The following is a 17725-nucleotide window of genomic DNA, read 5'->3' as shown; positions in this document are numbered from 1 at the left end:
AGAGAAGTCTCGAGATTTCTCTCCCCATCGGGGGCGATCAGGAACGTTGTGGTTCCTCTTCGTTCCCTCATGTGGAAAATTATTTAACTATGCTTGGAATTTTGCCTGTATTTAATTTTTTTACTTGTTTAAGGTGATGAAGTGTGATGGGGCATTATAAAATTGATGGGTGAGAAAGGGGGAGTGAAACAAAGGCAGCACCAGAGAGGTGAGCCAGGCCAGAGCCCAACAAGCAGATATCAATGTAAAATGGCCAGAAAACCTTGTTCCCAGAGCACATGCATTTTAAATAGGAACTTGTACAGTGAGAAAAATGGTGTAAGTCTGAGAAATTGCAGTAATACTCAAAGCTCAGTTCTTTCAGTAGAGGACTAATGGCAGTGCAGAGATTTAAAAAAATCAAAGAAATTTGTTTATTTATTTTCTATGCTTGATTATTTCTAAGTCAAAATTCGAAAAAATAAATATTTTATTTGTATCTTGGATCAGTGGGATCATAAAATAACAATTAAAAAATGCTCATCTAACACACTGAAGAGTATAAATTTCAGAATTTTGTTAATTGGGTTCATCTAACAAGAAACTGCTTCTAGAAGAAAATCTTTTAATATCCATTAAACATCCTCAATTAACGAAGCCACAGCTCATATCAACTATTGCTACTTTAATTTTGGTTTTTGTTAAAGTGCCTGTTTGAAATATTTATTATGTACATGTATCCTTTTTCCTTTCATTTTCTTCTATAACCTCGACCTGTCTGTAAAAAACAAAACATCACAGTTATGTGTGAACTGGTATCATTGTTGATGTACTGCAGATCACAGATATGCATATCTCAGTATTTGAATATTAAACGTTATCAGTTGTGAATGTGGTTTTCCTGGCTTTTATTAAGTTATTTTTTTAAGTAAAACTTAAATAAAAATTAAAACTATTACCATTCTATAAATAGAATTTTTTTCCAAATAGCTTTCTACAGAAATTTCACCCACATCTTCACCACCACTCAGCCCTAAATCGCCAGTGAAGTCCATCCTCAAACCTTCACCATTAACATCACCTTATTCAACTATCACGTCCCAAGGTGAGTTTTCACTTATTTTTCATTCTTGCAGGTGTATAATGTATTTCTAAATTCACAAATTAATTTCACAAATACTCGATTCTAAATTCAGGAAGTACATTAAAAAATAAAAATGCAATGATTAAAGACAACTACATTCATATTAAGGATTATGTAGGTAATTTTAGACTTGTAATTCTATTAGTAATTTTAGACTTGTAATTTTATTAGCTCTATACAATTTCAGATTAAGTATAATTGTTTAAAACTTAATATAACCAAAATTTTTTCATTGCTTTATTTTGTGAGCTTATTAATTTTCATGTAAATAGTATTATATTCAACATTTCTTTACAAACAAGTTTTTATTTGTCACATATTCAGGTTCTGTAAACTTTTTGTAGATTTTGTCCAATTTATATAGTTTAAATCATACTTAATTAAATGCTAATAAAATAATACCGTCATTTGCTTAGATATTTATGTATTATGTCAGACAAAAATTAGTTTAATGTTTATCAATGTATAACCTGCAGATTTCAGACTACGACAGGCTTTTGAGACCATTTTTTACAAAGCCAAAACCTTAGAAGATGCCTACCCAGATCAGGTAAGAATACAAGTTTGTCCACATTTTATTTGAGAATTTCATTCTAAGACTAAATTTTTAATAAAAATATTCTTACATCTTGTGGAGATTATCAATTATACATGCTACTAAAAATGCACAAATCAGTGATTTAGGTTTGCCTCAGATGGGAAATATATCTTGAGTTGTAATTCAACATTACATGCCTGGGAATTTGTAGAATTTATTCTATTTGGGGTAAAGCCTACATCCAGTAAAAGTGGTAGTCAGTGCAGAGTGCAGATCATTGCCTTGAAGTTGAAATGTGATGTTCTGGCTGATTATAGAGTATTTATGCACAGCTATTTTGGTTATTTACATTTAAATAGTATTATTTTCTAATACATCTTTTTAATAAATTACTCAATTAATAATATAGGGTTTTATATATTGTTACAAAGATGCAAGGATTAAGTGTGAAGAAAATGATGTGACAGAATACAGGTTAACAATTTTGCTGACTCAAAGGAGTCGTGAGTCATCCACTGTAACACGAAAATCTCAGTAATCTTTACCATACAATAACTTGTTTTTCATGTTCCTCAAATTATTTTTTAAACTTTCAAAAAGGTTCTAGTCATTAAGCCATGCTCATCATGTGAAGTAAGTAAAAGGCTATAGTATAAACATGAAAATTTTAAAACATAACCAAAAATAATAATTTAAATTTAGTCTTTTTTTTTTTTTGTCAGCTATGCAGTTGCATAGTCCTTGTTTCAAAATATTTCTTTGTAGTACTATAGTCTGAAGTTATTAATTTATTTTATAACCAGGCAACATGTTAAAGTGGTGTTCGTAAAGTAGCGTTATAAGTTTGAAATATCATTATGTTATGTATGTAGGTCTGGAAGGTTCTGCTTCAATAGTTGTGGGTTTTTTCATTGTTTTTTTCTTTAATTATGGGATCATTGTGATACAGTATTCAATAGAGATTGTCTAAATTTAATTTTTCATTTTACAGACAGATGTCAGTGCTCCAAGTACTCCAAGCATCCAAAAGCGGGTCCAGTTGGTATGTAACTCCACCTTCATTGATGCCTTAATTTATTCAGTACACTTTCAGACCTTAACCTTATGCTTTGTGCAGACTGTTGAAATGTACATTAATTAAGAGTGTAAAATCTTCATACATTTACAATAGTAAAAGATTTATAACTTTGTAAGTGTTTCTAAAATATTGGTCATTAACATTTCTAGACAGATAATGTAGAAGGCCATCTTACTTTAAAATCTAAAAGGTTGGTCTTATCTTACCCTTAAAAATTTCCCTTTTTATTACATAAAACAAAAAAATATATTAAAAAAGAGGACTTTTCAACAGTAAGGTACGACCATCTATTTAGGTTTTAAAGTACACTTCATATGATCAACGTTAGATAGATAGATTCTTCACACAAAATGTTATTCAGTGTCTTTAAATGCAGACTTTTTTTTATATTTGTACCTTATCAGTGGCTCAAAATTGTCCATTAAGATACTCTTTCAGTATGTCCACAATTTTAAAAGCAGGTTTGCAGACTCATAAATACATTCAGTATCTAGGATGCGTATGAGTTAAGTGAATAGTAAAAATTAAATAAGAAGATACATTTCAGTTTTATATCTTCAGATATTTATCTTTTTCTCTTGTGCTTTTTTATTGAGTGTAAACAAATTTACTTTTTAAAAGGGGGAACTTATGGTATCAGCACTATTTTACTATTTTACATATTTTAACATATGTAAAAGTGAATGCCTAAGTTTAAACAATCGGAGATTTTTGAGTGAAACTGTTCCTCTTCAGACTTTGCAATGTGGAAGATCGTTCGTGTATGAAATGTCACTTTGAATGTTATATCTTTTGTTTTTTTACATTATTACTTGAGTGTATTAAGCAATATTTTTATTTCATATGTTACCAACTGAAATTTTTTTTGTCTTTCCACAGCCAAAGGAACGTGTAATTGATATGTCAGAAGAAGAGGTTTGTCATTTTTATGTTATAAAATTTTATAATGTTCGTTTGCACTAAATTTCCTCTTATATATCATTGGCAATATAAGTAAGCTAGTTTTTGTCTCCTTTATATCTGAATTTCTGTATTACGTTGTTTGTCAGAAGGTACATTTTTTTGTGTGAATTACACGTAAATAGTTAAAGATCTTGTCAGATTTTTTATGATTTAGTTACTTAGACCTTGAACTACTAGAACTATATTGATTAGAAATAAAGAGTATGTTATAGGATGTTTAATGAAGCCAGTTCTATAAAGTGAGGTGACTAGAAGCTCTTACTGTCATAAATCAGTGCATAAGGAATCTAAAACTTGTATTGATTAGACTGGATTGACTTATCAATTAGGTGCTTTCACTACTGGTGACATTTCCAGCCATAATATCTCATGAGATGTGGCTAACCTAGAAGATTTAGGTTAGTCTTAAATATGCTGAGCTACTAATGTAAAACAGCATTCTTAAGTGTGAAGGATAAACGAGAACTTTGGTATATCCCAAAGGTTTCATTATAGATGTAGTAATATTTTGTACATAACCAGTACATAACATATCGTATATGTATAACCAATAGCTTTGAGGCTTATTTCCTCATATGGGCAACAATGTTTATGCAGAAATGCTTTTATTGTTTACAAACTACCACTAATAGAATTTAATGAATTAAGTTTGTCTTCCATATGCATATATATTGATATATAAGGAACTTAGTCTGTCTCTTTCACATACATACTGTCTTTACATGTAGGTAATACACAATATTATAACAAGGTGGAGAAATATTTTGTAGGAAGGTTTGTAGCAAAATAAAAAAACATGTTTACAGTTAATGAGCAGCTTTTGCAGCAGCTAATTTTACTGTATTATTGATAACAGTGTATTATTACAATTAACAAATAATAAAGTTTGTTATAGCATGCTATTTCCAGGTAACAGCTGGCCTTGCTGCTTTTCTTTAATGTTTCCATTTGGAGATTCACACAAATAACAGGAATCAAATAGTAGAAGTAGCCATAGTATTTCTTGTAGTACACGGTATTTCAGTTGCCAGTTCTGCAGATGAAGCAAATAGAAGAACTGGCCATGGTGCAATATTCGGTATTTCAGTTGCCAGTTCTGCAGATGAAGCAAATAGGAGAACTGGCCATGGTGCAATATTCGGTATTTCAGTTGCCAGTTCTGCAGATGAAGCAAATAGGAGAACTGGCCATGGTGCAATATTCGGTATTTCAGTTGCCAGTTCTGCAGATGAAGCAAATAGGAGAACTGGCCATGGTGCAATATTCGGTATTTCAGTTGCCAGTTCTGCAGATGAAGCAAATAGGAGAACTGGCCATGGTGCAATATTCGGTATTTCAGTTGCCAGTTCTGCAGATGAAGCAAATAGGAGAACTGGCCATGGTGCAATATTCGGTATTTCAGTTGCCAGTTCTGCAGATGAAGCAAATAGGAGAACTGGCCATGGTGCAATATTCGGTATTTCAGTTGCCAGTTATGCAGATGAAGCAAATAGGAGAACTGGCCATGGTGCAATATTCGGTATTTCAGTTGCCAGTTCTGCAGATGAAGCAAATAGGAGAACTGGCCATGGTGCAATATTCGGTATTTCAGTTGCCAGTTCTGCAGATGAAGCAAATAGGAGAACTGGCCATGGTGCAATATTCGGTATTTCAGTTGCCAGTTCTGCAGATGAAGCAAATAGGAGAACTGGCCATGGTGCAATATTCGGTATTTCAGTTGCCAGTTCTGCAGATGAAGCAAATAGGAGAACTGGCCATGGTGCAATATTCGGTATTTCAGTTGCCAGTTCTGCAGATGAAGCAAATAGGAGAACTGGCCATGGTGCAATATTCGGTATTTCAGTTGCCAGTTCTGCAGATGAAGCAAATAGGAGAACTGGCCATGGTGCAATATTCGGTATTTCAGTTGCCAGTTCTGCAGATGAAGCAAATAGGAGAACTGGCCATGGTGCAATATTCGGTATTTCAGTTGCCAGTTCTGCAGATGAAGCAAATAGGAGAACTGGCCATGGTGCAATATTCGGTATTTCAGTTGCCAGTTCTGCAGATGAAGCAAATAGGAGAACTGGCCATGGTGCAATATTCGGTATTTCAGTTGCCAGTTCTGCAGATGAAGCAAATAGGAGAACTGGCCATGGTGCAATATTCGGTATTTCAGTTGCCAGTTCTGCAGATGAAGCAAATAGGAGAACTGGCCATGGTGCAATATTCGGTATTTCAGTTGCCAGTTCTGCAGATGAAGTAAATAGGAGAACTGGCCATGGTGCAATATTCGGTATTTCAGTTGCCAGTTCTGCAGATGAAGCAAATAGGAGAACTGGCCATGGTGCAGTACTCAGTATTTCAGTTGCTAGTTCTGCAGATGAAGCAAATAGGAGAATTGGCCATGGTGCAGTACTAACTATTTCAGTTGCCAGTTCTGCAGATGAAACAAATAGAAGAATTAGCTATGGTATAGCACTCAGTATTTCAGTTGCTAGTTTTGCAGATGAAGCAAATAGGAGAACTGGCCATGGTGCAATATTCGGTATTTCAGTTGCCAGTTCTGCAGATGAAGCAAATAGGAGAACTGGCCATGGTGCAATATTCGGTATTTCAGTTGCCAGTTCTGCAGATGAAGCAAATAGGAGAACTGGCCATGGTGCAATATTCGGTATTTCAGTTGCCAATTCTGCAGATGAAGTAAATAGGAGAACTGGCCATGGTGCAATATTCGGTACTTCAGTTGCCAGTTCTGCAGATGAAGCAAGTAGGAGAACTGGCCATGGTGCAGTACTCAGTATTTCAGTTGCTAGTTCTGCAGATGAAGCAAATAGGAGACTTGGCCATGGTGCAGTACTCACTATTTCAGTTGCCAGTTCTGCAGATGAAACAAATAGAAGAATTAGCTATGGTATAGCACTCAGTATTTCAGTTGCTAGTTTTGCAGATGAAGCAAATAGGAAAACTGGCCATGGTGTGGTACTCAGCAATTTAGTTGCTTTTGTGAATATTGTATCAACAGTTTTGTTGTGTAAATAGCTTGAGGAGATAACTGAAGTTTAAATTTTGTTTGAGTCTTTATTTATGTATGTATTTACTGGTCTATATAGGGTTGTTGTATCTATATTAACATGTGTGTTAAGAGATTAGATATTGTATTTAATGATAAGATTACTTATGATGCTTTGGTATATCTAGCAACATTCCTGGGAAGAAGAGCAGCTGAACAAACCAGTGGATTTTGGTCAGTGTCACATTGACCCAGCTCCTTTCCAACTTGTAGAACGAACAACACTGATCAAGGTACACTTAGCTTGTATCTGCTTTTTCAACATTTGTAGAAGGTTTGAGAAAATAAAGGAATTAGAAACTATTGTTATCTTAATAAACTAAAATGTGACTTGCCCCGAAAAAACATTAGACTTGTAAAAAGTGTGAAGCAAGCATGTAAAGCGTAAACAAAAATATGCAAATATTTTCATCAGATATCTTTGGTTTGCTTGCTGTGTAAAGCAACAACATTAATTTTAGTTTGTACAACTCTTCCATGTTTAAAAGCCTTGATAGGATTCATAGATTTGTCACTTTGTATATTAATTTATGATATTGTGATTATTTTCTTTCTGTGGACATATTTGATGACATTTCTATTACAGGACTGCAGCTGATAAACAATCTCATGTTTTGATTATGCTTTTCTGCTGGGGACGTTCAAATAATTTTTTTTTTATATTTATGTCTTTTTTTTGGGAAGTTTGTTCACTTATTGCAATTTGATGGGCTAACTTATTTTCCATATTTATGTTTGTTATTTGAGAAGTTATAGTTTGTTTGTTTATCGTGATCTGATGGACTTACTTTTTTTTATAATTATGTTTGTTGTTTGCGAAGTTTGTTCACTTATTGTGATCTACTGGACTCATTTGTATTTTCAATTTATGTTTGTTGTTTGGGAAGTTCACTTATTGTGATCTACTGGACTCATTTGTATTTTCAATTTATGTTTGTTGTTTGGGAAGTTCACTTATTGTGATCTGATGAACTAATTTATTTTTTATATTTATGTTTGTTCTTTGGGAAGTTTACTTTTCATGATCTGATGGACAAACTTATTTTTTATATTTGCTTGTTCTTTGGGAACTTTGTTCACTTATTGTGATCTGATGGGCTAACTTTTTATATTTATATTTGTTCTTTTGGAAGTTTGTTTACCAAAAACTAGCAAGTAACTCTGTGTACCTCACTCAGTTGTTTTTTTAAATGTAAGATTTTATTATTCACCAAATTACACATTCTACTTCAGACTTTTCTGCCATACTCAGAGCTTACACTATATATATTTAACAAACTCACATTTGTTTTGTTTTTCCAGGTTCACTCTCTCTTTTCCATGCTTGGATTAAACCATGCCTACGTCACTGCTATTGGTAGACTTGTAGGGATCGTAGCTTTAAAAGAGGTAAAAATATTTGCTACTAACTTTTGCTTTAACTTACAGATTAATTGTTTATCTTAATTAAAACTAGTAATGTTTAGTGACTGAAACTTTCATTAAGTATATCAGCAAGTATATAAAGTTGTAGTAATGTAGTTTAAATAGTGTCCAACTGCTGAATACTGAAAATTGTATGACTTTCCATGAGAATCCATGCTTTCCTCTATAACATTTAATACAGAGTTACAACAACTAAATAAATAAAATAGGAAGAAAACATATTTATAACTTTATTTTAACTTCAGAAGCTTTGATTGTATAAAAAAAACGATGCATTTAGTTGAATTGTATAGTTTTTGATACAACTAACTTTAAAAATAAAAATCAACGTTTTGAAGCAAAAACAAGAAACAGAATATATAAAATAACAAAGTTGCATCTTTGTTTTATTTTTGTTAAATTTCTCATGACTAATCCCCTCAGTGTGGATTCCTATACATGGTGAGGGGACCTCGAAGGGAAGGTTCTGTTCTATCAGTTTAACTTCTCTGAGATCTAAATATCCATCCATGTGTTTGCCATGCATGGCAACCCGTGAAGGGGGAGGAGAGGATCCTGATGGTTGAGGGGTCCAACCCTAACACACCACTTTGGCCTTGGGGTTGCCTTCTTGGGTCATTCGGCCGGTCCACTCAGACTAAGATCAACCAAGTACCAGTGTTGGATGTTCTCAACAAGTGTTGTGGACATTGTATCCAATGCTGGTGTTTGGGTATAGTGCTCATGAAACCCTGGTGCTGCTGCAGTGTCCTTGTTTGACATTGTAGTGCATCCCCTCAAAGGGCTCCATGATGGGTGGAGCCAGTGGGCACCAAAATTTCCCTTTTTTCATTATGGATACTCCAATTACAAATCTTAATAAAATAGTGAAAAAAATATTCTATAGGTAAACGACCACATCTTGAAAATTCTGAGCAGCAATCGTCACCATCTGTACCACCTGTTGTACCTCATTTTCTAATATTGCATTCACTTTCATACCTTTTTCATTCAGAAGGGACTAGAGGGACTTGCTAGCTCTCCAAAATCATTAAAGAAGCTTCGATCTGGTGACATATTGGTGGAAACATCCACATCTCAATATAGTGAACTTCTTTTACATTCAAAGGCAATTGGGGATATACTTATTGAGATTACACCTTATGCTACCTTGAATTCGTCACAAGGAGTTATTGTTGAGAGGGATTTGAAGAACATTTCAGGGTCAAAGATTCTCACTGGTTTCTCCACCCAAGGAGTTTCTGCAGTGAGGCGTATCTCCACTCGCAAAAAGGGAATTATGGTGCCAACCAATGTCCTCATTTCTCATGTTTACATCACCACGTCCGCCTGCCACCATCAAGGCAGGTTACCTAAATTGCAGAGTACAGCCATACATTCCAAATCCTCTCCAATGTTCCCAGTGTCAGCGGTTTGGTCACTCAAAGACATCATGTCGTGGTTCCTTGACATGTGCTTGTTGCAGTGGCAAGGACCATGATGCTTACGAGTGTGAAACGGGCCCTCATTGCATCTGTTGCAATGGTTCTCACCTGTCCTACTTTCGTTCTTGCCCTAAATGGTTGGAAGAAAAAGAGGTGCAGCATTTGAAAACAATTCATAACATTACTTATCCTGAGGTTCAAAAGTTGCTGTCCACCACTTCATCTTGGACATATACTGCTGCAGTTTGTTCCACAACTACAGTGGGAACAGATCTCTCTGTGCCTTCAAAAGAATTGTTCTCAAAACAAATGAAAAGTTTTTTTATCTCCATGGTTAAAAGAGTTGATAAATCAACTTCAACACCCATCTCTGTCCCTTACGTACATTCCAACAAATCCCAAGATCCACTTCCTATTGTTCTGGGTACAAGCATTTCCTCAGGTACATTTTCTTCTCCCACCCCAAGATGAAAAACAATCATTCGTTCATGTCCTCAGTCACTGGAATCCTCTTCCAACAGCAAAGACCTGCCCAGTTGACCCAGGACAGGAATAAAGACAGTAAAAAAAAAAAAAAAAAAAAGACATGGTTGTAAACAGAAGGGTTCTCCACACAATTCGTTTACACATAAGTAAAAACCGCCACCTTGATACAATGGAACTGTCAAGGTTTACGTTCGAATTTAGATGATATCAAAACACTGCTTGCTTCCTACCATCCTGTTTGTCTTTCCTTACTGAAACATTTCTGAAAACTGCCGATACAGTCACCTTTTGGCAGTTTTCTTTGTACAGCAATGACAGGCTGTGTGATGGATGAATGCATGGATGGGTGGCACTGTTGGTTGATCAGCATGTGCCCATCCATGTTTCTTTGGGTTGTATCATCACTGTTTGTTCTCTCTACCTGTTGCCTGGAGAGACATATGATCAATCACACCTTGATGGTCTCATTGAACAGTTGCTGTCTCCCTTTTTTATCCTGGGGACTTTAATGGACATCACCTCCTCTGGGGAAGTGCTGATATTGATATGAGGGGTTACTCTGTACAGCATATGCTCTCTGATCACAACCTTTCTCTTTTCAATACTGGTTCTTCTACTTATTTTCATGCACCTAGTCAGTCCTTTACTGCTATTGATCTCTCAGTTTGCTCCCCTTCATTATTCTCCCATTTTTCTTGGAGGGTTGACAGTAATCCACTAGGCAGTGATTATTTTCCTATAATCTTAAGATAGACTGGTTGTGGTCAATACCACCCAACCCGCATGCCCAGGTAGAAGCTGGATCAGGCAGACTGGTCCACTTTCACTGCTCTCGCAGAACTTGATTCTGCCATCGTCTGTCAGCCATCAATAGACGACTGTGTGGCAGCAATAACTGACTGTATTATACAAGCAGATGCTCAATGTATTCATAAAACCTCGACATGTTTTCCACTATATCCTCGTCCATGGTGGAATCCTGCCTACCACATGGCATGAAAGGCTCGAAAACTTTCCGTAGATATCCCACACTCTTGAACTGCATCGCTTTTCAGCTCGCCGACACCACAGCTAAGTCTATTTGCTCTGGCACTATCACCGCTGTGCCTATTCCATACATGGACTATGGTCCTGTATTCAAGGCTCGTCTCCGTGCCAGCTGGCAGTCAAATTGGAGTGAGAACACAAAAACAAACTTTTCCAAATGAAACCCTCCATTGGAATTAGGTCATCTTGCTTCCATAAGGATTTGAAAGAGGAAGTTGTTCCAACTAGACTAGGCATTGGTCACAGTTTTTTAACTCATTGTTTTCTTTTATCTGGAACTGATGCACCAGTGTGTAGTTTGTATAACACTCAGGTCATAGTAAGCCACATTTTACTGTCTTGCTGTCGTTGAGAGTTATAATCATTTTAAACATGTTTTGTCCCAAGGTTTGTTCATAACGTTAGACAGTGTTATTGGTGATGGTGACACTGTCCACCTTAGAAATGTTTTTAGTTTTTTAAAGGCCATTAATCTTTTTAATGCCATTTAAGTTTTTTAATTTATACATTACAACTTTTTAATGTGGCTCCCTTTTAAAAATCACAGTTCATCTAGTTCAATTTGAAATTAGAAACTGACCGTAACATTAAATAACTCGAAACCAGGACTGGAAAGGTCAATTCAGGTGACTGTTTCAACTACCTGTTAGCCATCCTGGCAAGTTATTATTATAATTTTGCTACACGTCTTTTAAAACCTTTTTATTTCTTTCCTTTTTTTAAAATGGCCATGAGGTCAAATAACTTGGAACCAAGACTGGAAAGGTCAACTTCAGGTGACTGATGGTGGTTTTTGTACTTACCTGTTAGTCTTCCTGGAGAGTTATGATTATTACAGTTATGCTACAGAAAGTATTTTACAACATGTGTTACTGTAGTTTTTCTCTTAATGTTGTAGACTAGATGTAAATATTGGTTTTATTCTAATTGTTTTTCTTTTTAAACTTTGTTTTATCTTAATTTCCTGTTATGAATTTTACTAAATTTACTTTTTAACTTATTACTGGATGTTTGGCACAGATAGCCGAGCTACTGTGCCATAAAACAGTAAATCAACCAACCAGCTCATGACTATTAATTACAAATGGACGGAGGGAAAAAGGCTACATTAGGATTTTCAGATTGGAAACGTTTTTTTTTATTATTATTTAACTTGAAACAAATATTAACAAAATTTATGCAGATACAAAAGTATGAATCTGAACATTTTAGTTAGGTTTTATTTTGTAAGTGTTTAAGGGGAAAGTTTCAGTGAAATGTTTAAATTAAAGTTTAATTAGCTTCTTGGCTTTCATAAGAAAGCACAAGATATTAGGTCGGAAAGGGTTAAACAAATGCATTATAAGTTTGAACTGAAGAAATTTCTGAACTGCATTTTAATGAATTATTAAACAAACATAATATGTTTTTGTTTTGTTATTGGTTGTGAGGTGAGGTCTGAGTTTGTCTTGCTTATGATCTGTTAAGTTAGTGTAACCCTAATGAAACACTCTCATACTGGTTTCTTTTTTTTATCTTTTGGATTCCACAGCTCATGTCCCACTGACACACGCAAAAAAACACTTTGGGGTGTATTATAAGTGTAACAGTCAAATCCCTTTAGTTGGTCTGAGAAGAGTAGCCCAAGAGATGTAGTGTGTTGTGTCAACTAGTTACCTTCCTTTTAACCTATTATGTCAAAATTAAGGAGGGCTAGTTACAAAGACCTTTTATTGTAGCTTTTGGTGAAATCCAACAAATGAACAAGTTTATGAAAGGTTGTGATAATTGAAAACAAACAATGAGTCAATGTGAATATACATGCATGTATCTACTGTACTTACTATACATGCTTACCGAGATACAGATATTAACATAATTGCTACAATGAATTTTAATACAAAGTATCATACACATGTATTATCTTTATCAGACATTAAACACAAGCTGATAAAAGTGAGAAAGTACGAATAGATGTAGTGATCCAAAAGTAAATTCCCTGCACCTAAATCTGAGGTCAACTAACTTTCAAACCACATTGTACTTAGGTAACTGACCAAACGAAAGACAGGCTGTTCCTTTATTATAATTTATGAATTCCTAAGTTGGAAGTAAAACTTAGTCTAAAAATGTGTTTCATCCCTAGGTGCGTAAAGCCATTGAAAATCTTCACAGTGGTGTTTTTAATAGAATGTCTGAGAGTGATGACAGTGGTCCTGAAATTGAGGCTTTATCTTCAGAGCTTCCATCAGAAACTCATTCAGAAACAGATGAGTATATTAGTGAGAGTAGGCCTTTGACAAGATTGTATAAAAGTGAAGTAGAAGACTCACACCCAGTTTGAGGTGAAATGTAAGATGGACATTATTGTATAAAGGGGACTGTACTTAGGGTGTTTAGTTACAAGTTAATACCTCTACTGATAATATAAGTTGACTTATGCTTTGTTATGTTTTAGATGTTTAAAAACGATTGGATTTCTTTCACTGTTTTTGCAACTTGTTTGGTGTGATCATTATTGTTTTTTTAATAATTTACCTTTAATTCTAAATATAACGTCTTTTATTTGTGTTCCTCATTCATAGATAATGTTGTATGCAATGGATCCAATATTTTAAAGTAGGAGTGTGTGCCTTTAAATCCAGCTTGTTATTAACTGTTTCAAATTATTTTTTTATGATGAAATCTAGATTTGCAGCATCAAATGCATTTAAAAACTAATGTTTGTATATACAGATTCAGTGAAATTTCTTTTTGTGGTAAAATTCCCTCAGGAAGAAAGTGGTGTGATTTATAACTCATGCTGAGTTTTAACCGTCAGTTTGTTACAAGAAAGTTATTGAGTTGAGGTTTTCATGCAGAGACAGTTTGTGCTTAAAAATCTTTATTAATTCTTGGCCACTTTTAAAACACTCGAGTAACAAAGTCAACGGTTTTACTCACTTGTTGAATATGGAGAAACTAACTTGGCAATATCTTATTTTAAAGGTTGAGGAAGATTGAATAGAGAACATTTGTTTACATACAGAAACGTAGGATTTTTAAGACCTGGCCTAGCTTTGATGTTACTCTATTTCTTATCTTAGGTATTCTTTTTCTAGAAGTTTTAAAGTTTGAAGTGAAAGATAATAGGTTACTGTTTCAATTCTAGTGCACATAAGTATGAATACTCATCTTCCTCCTTCCTAAAGCAAAGAAAAAAATAACAACTACTGTAGACTATTTTGCAGTTAGTAAAGCTTTAGAATAAGACAAAAGTATTCCAAATATTTTTAAGGTTGTATTCTGTCATAAGAGTTGGACTGTTTCTTTCAACTGAGAGTATCTAAGGACAGTTGGATCTTTTACTTTCTGAACAAAAAGAAATGTACTTGCTGTTTTTATTATTATTATTTTTAGTTTATAACAAATATTCTATTGCTAACTTACAATATTGAGTCGTATCCATCGGCATCACCTTTTGTCTCTGGAAACCTTATCTTATTAGCCAATTTTGTGACAACTGAATATTTCATACGTTATTTAATATAACAAAGCATTAATAAAATACTTTTAATTTTTAAAGATGGCAGAAGAGTTTATGTAACAACGTTGTGCTTGTTAAAGAGATTAAGACAACTTAGCATAATGTGTATTGTAATGAATGTAAAATGTACTTAAATCAGTGTATTTCAGATGATGATAATAAAACACTGCCTTTGATCATAGTAATATTATTGAGAAGAGTTATTTGTTGCTCAACATTTATTCCATGTATAAGGCAACTGGACAAGTATGGGAAAATGGTTAACTTTTTTCTCCTGTTTTGTGTGTGTTTGTATATATTGGTGACTTTGTTATCACTTTTTATATTGACTGCTAGAAAAATACTTAACGACTTGTATTTCGCTAGCTAGCTACATATTATGAAATCTTAAATTGTACATAATTTTTAATAATTATTGATCTGTGGAGTTTCATTCATCAAATAATCCTATAAGGAGATTATTTAATAAAATAATTGACGAGAAATTAATGACTGTTATGTTTTATGATCGTTTTCTAGCCCAATTAGCAAAACACAAACTAAATAACAGGAATCATTTATTAACATTTCGGAACTTTCAAAATTCCATCATCAGTAACAGTTGTGTATATTAACCCTGAAGAAGCCACAAATGCAAAACGTTGGTTTAAATAAGAATATATTCTTTTATATTTTTCTTGAATGTAACTGACGTTTATATCTTAATTTTCATCATCAGTAACTTAGAGATACAAAATAAACAAACAATATTTGTAATTACAACAGCCATATGATATATATATATATATATATATAAGACGATAAACAGTTTTTTCCGAAACGCTAAATAAGTGATTCCTATTAATATGTAAATGTATTTCTACGAAAATAAACAACTCTGCCCAGTTTGAGCAATCTAGACATTACGTGCATTCTAAGCTGTGTTTTTTATTATTATTGATATTTTACTTATTTTCTACTAGACCCATGGGGACGGCGATTTTTATGATGTTTTTTGTATACAAATGTTACTGAGGTTTTCATTATTGTTGGCCTATGTGTGTAAATAAGCTTCGTTTTGTTTTCAGTAATAAATTGTTAGTTGGTTTAAGTTTGTATATTTGTGACTTTATTGTTAGTTGTAGTTATCAGAGGCATCGCTAGGTGCTTTAGAGATTCGGGGTTTAGGCCTATCGTAGGCGCAGGAATTTTCACCGTTTCAATATATCGATCATGGTGATTCAGGACTGTAATGTGTAATCGAAGCACGGAACCTTTGTGCCAATGTCTGGCAACGCCTGTGGTAGTTATTAAGATTTGTTTTTTTTACCGAAGTTTTAAGAGTTATTGTGAAGTTATCATTCAGGCATACAAATAAATGAGTTTAATTTTCTTTGTAGGTTTACCTTCTAGATAGCAAAAATACAAGGTTTTTTTTTTTTTTTTTAAAGAGCACAATCGTTAAGCCTAAAAAAAACGTGGGCTTAATTAACAACTCGCTAGGCAAAACAAATATTGGTGCAAGATATGTAACAAACAAGTATTTTGGGAAAGTTTGAAGCCTTTAAAAGTATTCACAAATCCATAGACAAACAGGTTTTAAGTGAAGCATTTGTCTCAACGTTTTATAGGTTTTACCATTATGAAAACGATTCGAGATACTTACCTTTATAACCCTAATATTCACATAAATAAGTTCCAACACAGTAATATTCAAACGAGTGGAACGTGTTGTTATTTCTGTGGGCATTTTAATTCTGTAACTGATTCGTTAATAAAACATCAGTGGTTAGGGTATTCGACATAAAATGAGGGATGTGGGATCGAATTCAGTCACTGAACATGCACGCCCTTCCAGCTGGTTGGATGTTACAATATCACGATCATTTCCACACAATATTCGTTTGCAAAGAGATAGCCGTGGGTGGCGTTGACTAGTTGCTTTCCCTATAATCCATCGCGTCAAAATTTGTGCGAGAAATTAAACAAACAATTTTAGAACACATACATGTGCATGAAATAAAAGACTAGAATAATTCATCCAAAAAGGGCTGTTTCGTTGAACCGGACCGATACAGAATTATAAACTCTAACACTTTAACGACTGTCTCTCCGATAGCAAAAACAACATAACTGTCAACATTGGTATGAGTAGGACATATAACTGCAGTTTGGTATATTGAAACACTAAATCGTATATCAAAATGCGAAGACTGTATATCTTAATATTTTTTTGTGGTGCTTGGACAAATGAAAATAGCGTGCGTTTGTTATTAATTGGTATTATCACCACTTTTCTTGTAGCAATTTCTTATTATGGATAACAGATGGCGCTCTCTCGATTTAGGATGAATTTGTCATAGTTTTATACTATGATATGAGCTAGGCATGGCTAAGTTGTTAGTGAGACAGAATGTGAATTCGAGGGTCCGCGTCACGTTATTGCAAAATTGTACTCCGTTAAAAGAATGAAGGTCAAATCAGGCTATTCGATCACAGTAGCCCAGGGCCTGGCATAGTACTATGTTACTTGACGCGTAATCCGAGGGTCGTGGCTTCGAATTCCCATAACAGCAATCAAGATCGCCCTTTCAGTCGTGGGAGCGTTATAATGTTACGGTCAATCCCACTATCATTTGGTAAAAGAGTAGCCCAATAGTTGGCAGTGGATGGTGATGACTATCTGCCTTCTCTCTAGGCTTACACTGCTAAATTAGGGACGGCTAGCGCAGATAGCTCTCGTGTAGCTTTGTGCGAAATTTAAAATGAGTTAGTTGACAATTACTTATTTAGTGATGCATACTAATCCTTCTTTCTTTTCTTTTTTTCTCTGAAAAACTACTTTTCTGTTGTCATTGAGCCCTTCCCTCCCATTGGCTCAGCAGTAGATCTGAAAGCTTAAAACGCTAAAAACCATAGGGTAATTTATTTGCTTCACGACAAAAGAAGAAACAACGTCCGCTGTGAAATCAGGTTATAAAACTTTGTAGGGTTTACTTGTAGGATGGTTATAAAACAGCGATAACCAAAATTACACACAAAAACTTGAACTACGTGGCATTTTTATTTCGTGTTTGAGAGTAAAAAAGGAGATATTCTGAGGTT

General features: G+C 34.3%; 1 protein-coding gene across 1 annotated transcript in view; it reads left to right on the top strand.

Annotated features, from left to right (window-relative positions):
* LOC143231165 (chloride channel protein 2-like) overlaps window positions 1–15731 on the top strand; it is a 61180-nt gene extending 45449 nt beyond the window's left edge. The window contains exons 19-25 of the mRNA XM_076465828.1: window positions 970–1084; window positions 1600–1673; window positions 2653–2703; window positions 3619–3654; window positions 6883–6987; window positions 8057–8143; window positions 13262–15731. Coding sequence (XP_076321943.1) covers window positions 970–1084; window positions 1600–1673; window positions 2653–2703; window positions 3619–3654; window positions 6883–6987; window positions 8057–8143; window positions 13262–13459 — 666 coding nt within the window. The 3' untranslated portion in view covers window positions 13460–15731. The remainder of the gene's footprint in view (window positions 1–969; window positions 1085–1599; window positions 1674–2652; window positions 2704–3618; window positions 3655–6882; window positions 6988–8056; window positions 8144–13261) is intronic.
* Window positions 15732–17725: the final 1994 nt, after the last annotated feature.

The sequence above is a fragment of the Tachypleus tridentatus genome, chromosome 10 (assembly GCF_004210375.1).
Source record: "Tachypleus tridentatus isolate NWPU-2018 chromosome 10, ASM421037v1, whole genome shotgun sequence".
Classification (NCBI taxonomy): Eukaryota; Metazoa; Arthropoda; class Merostomata; order Xiphosura; family Limulidae; genus Tachypleus; species Tachypleus tridentatus.
This window is presented reverse-complemented; position numbering and strand designations above follow the sequence as displayed.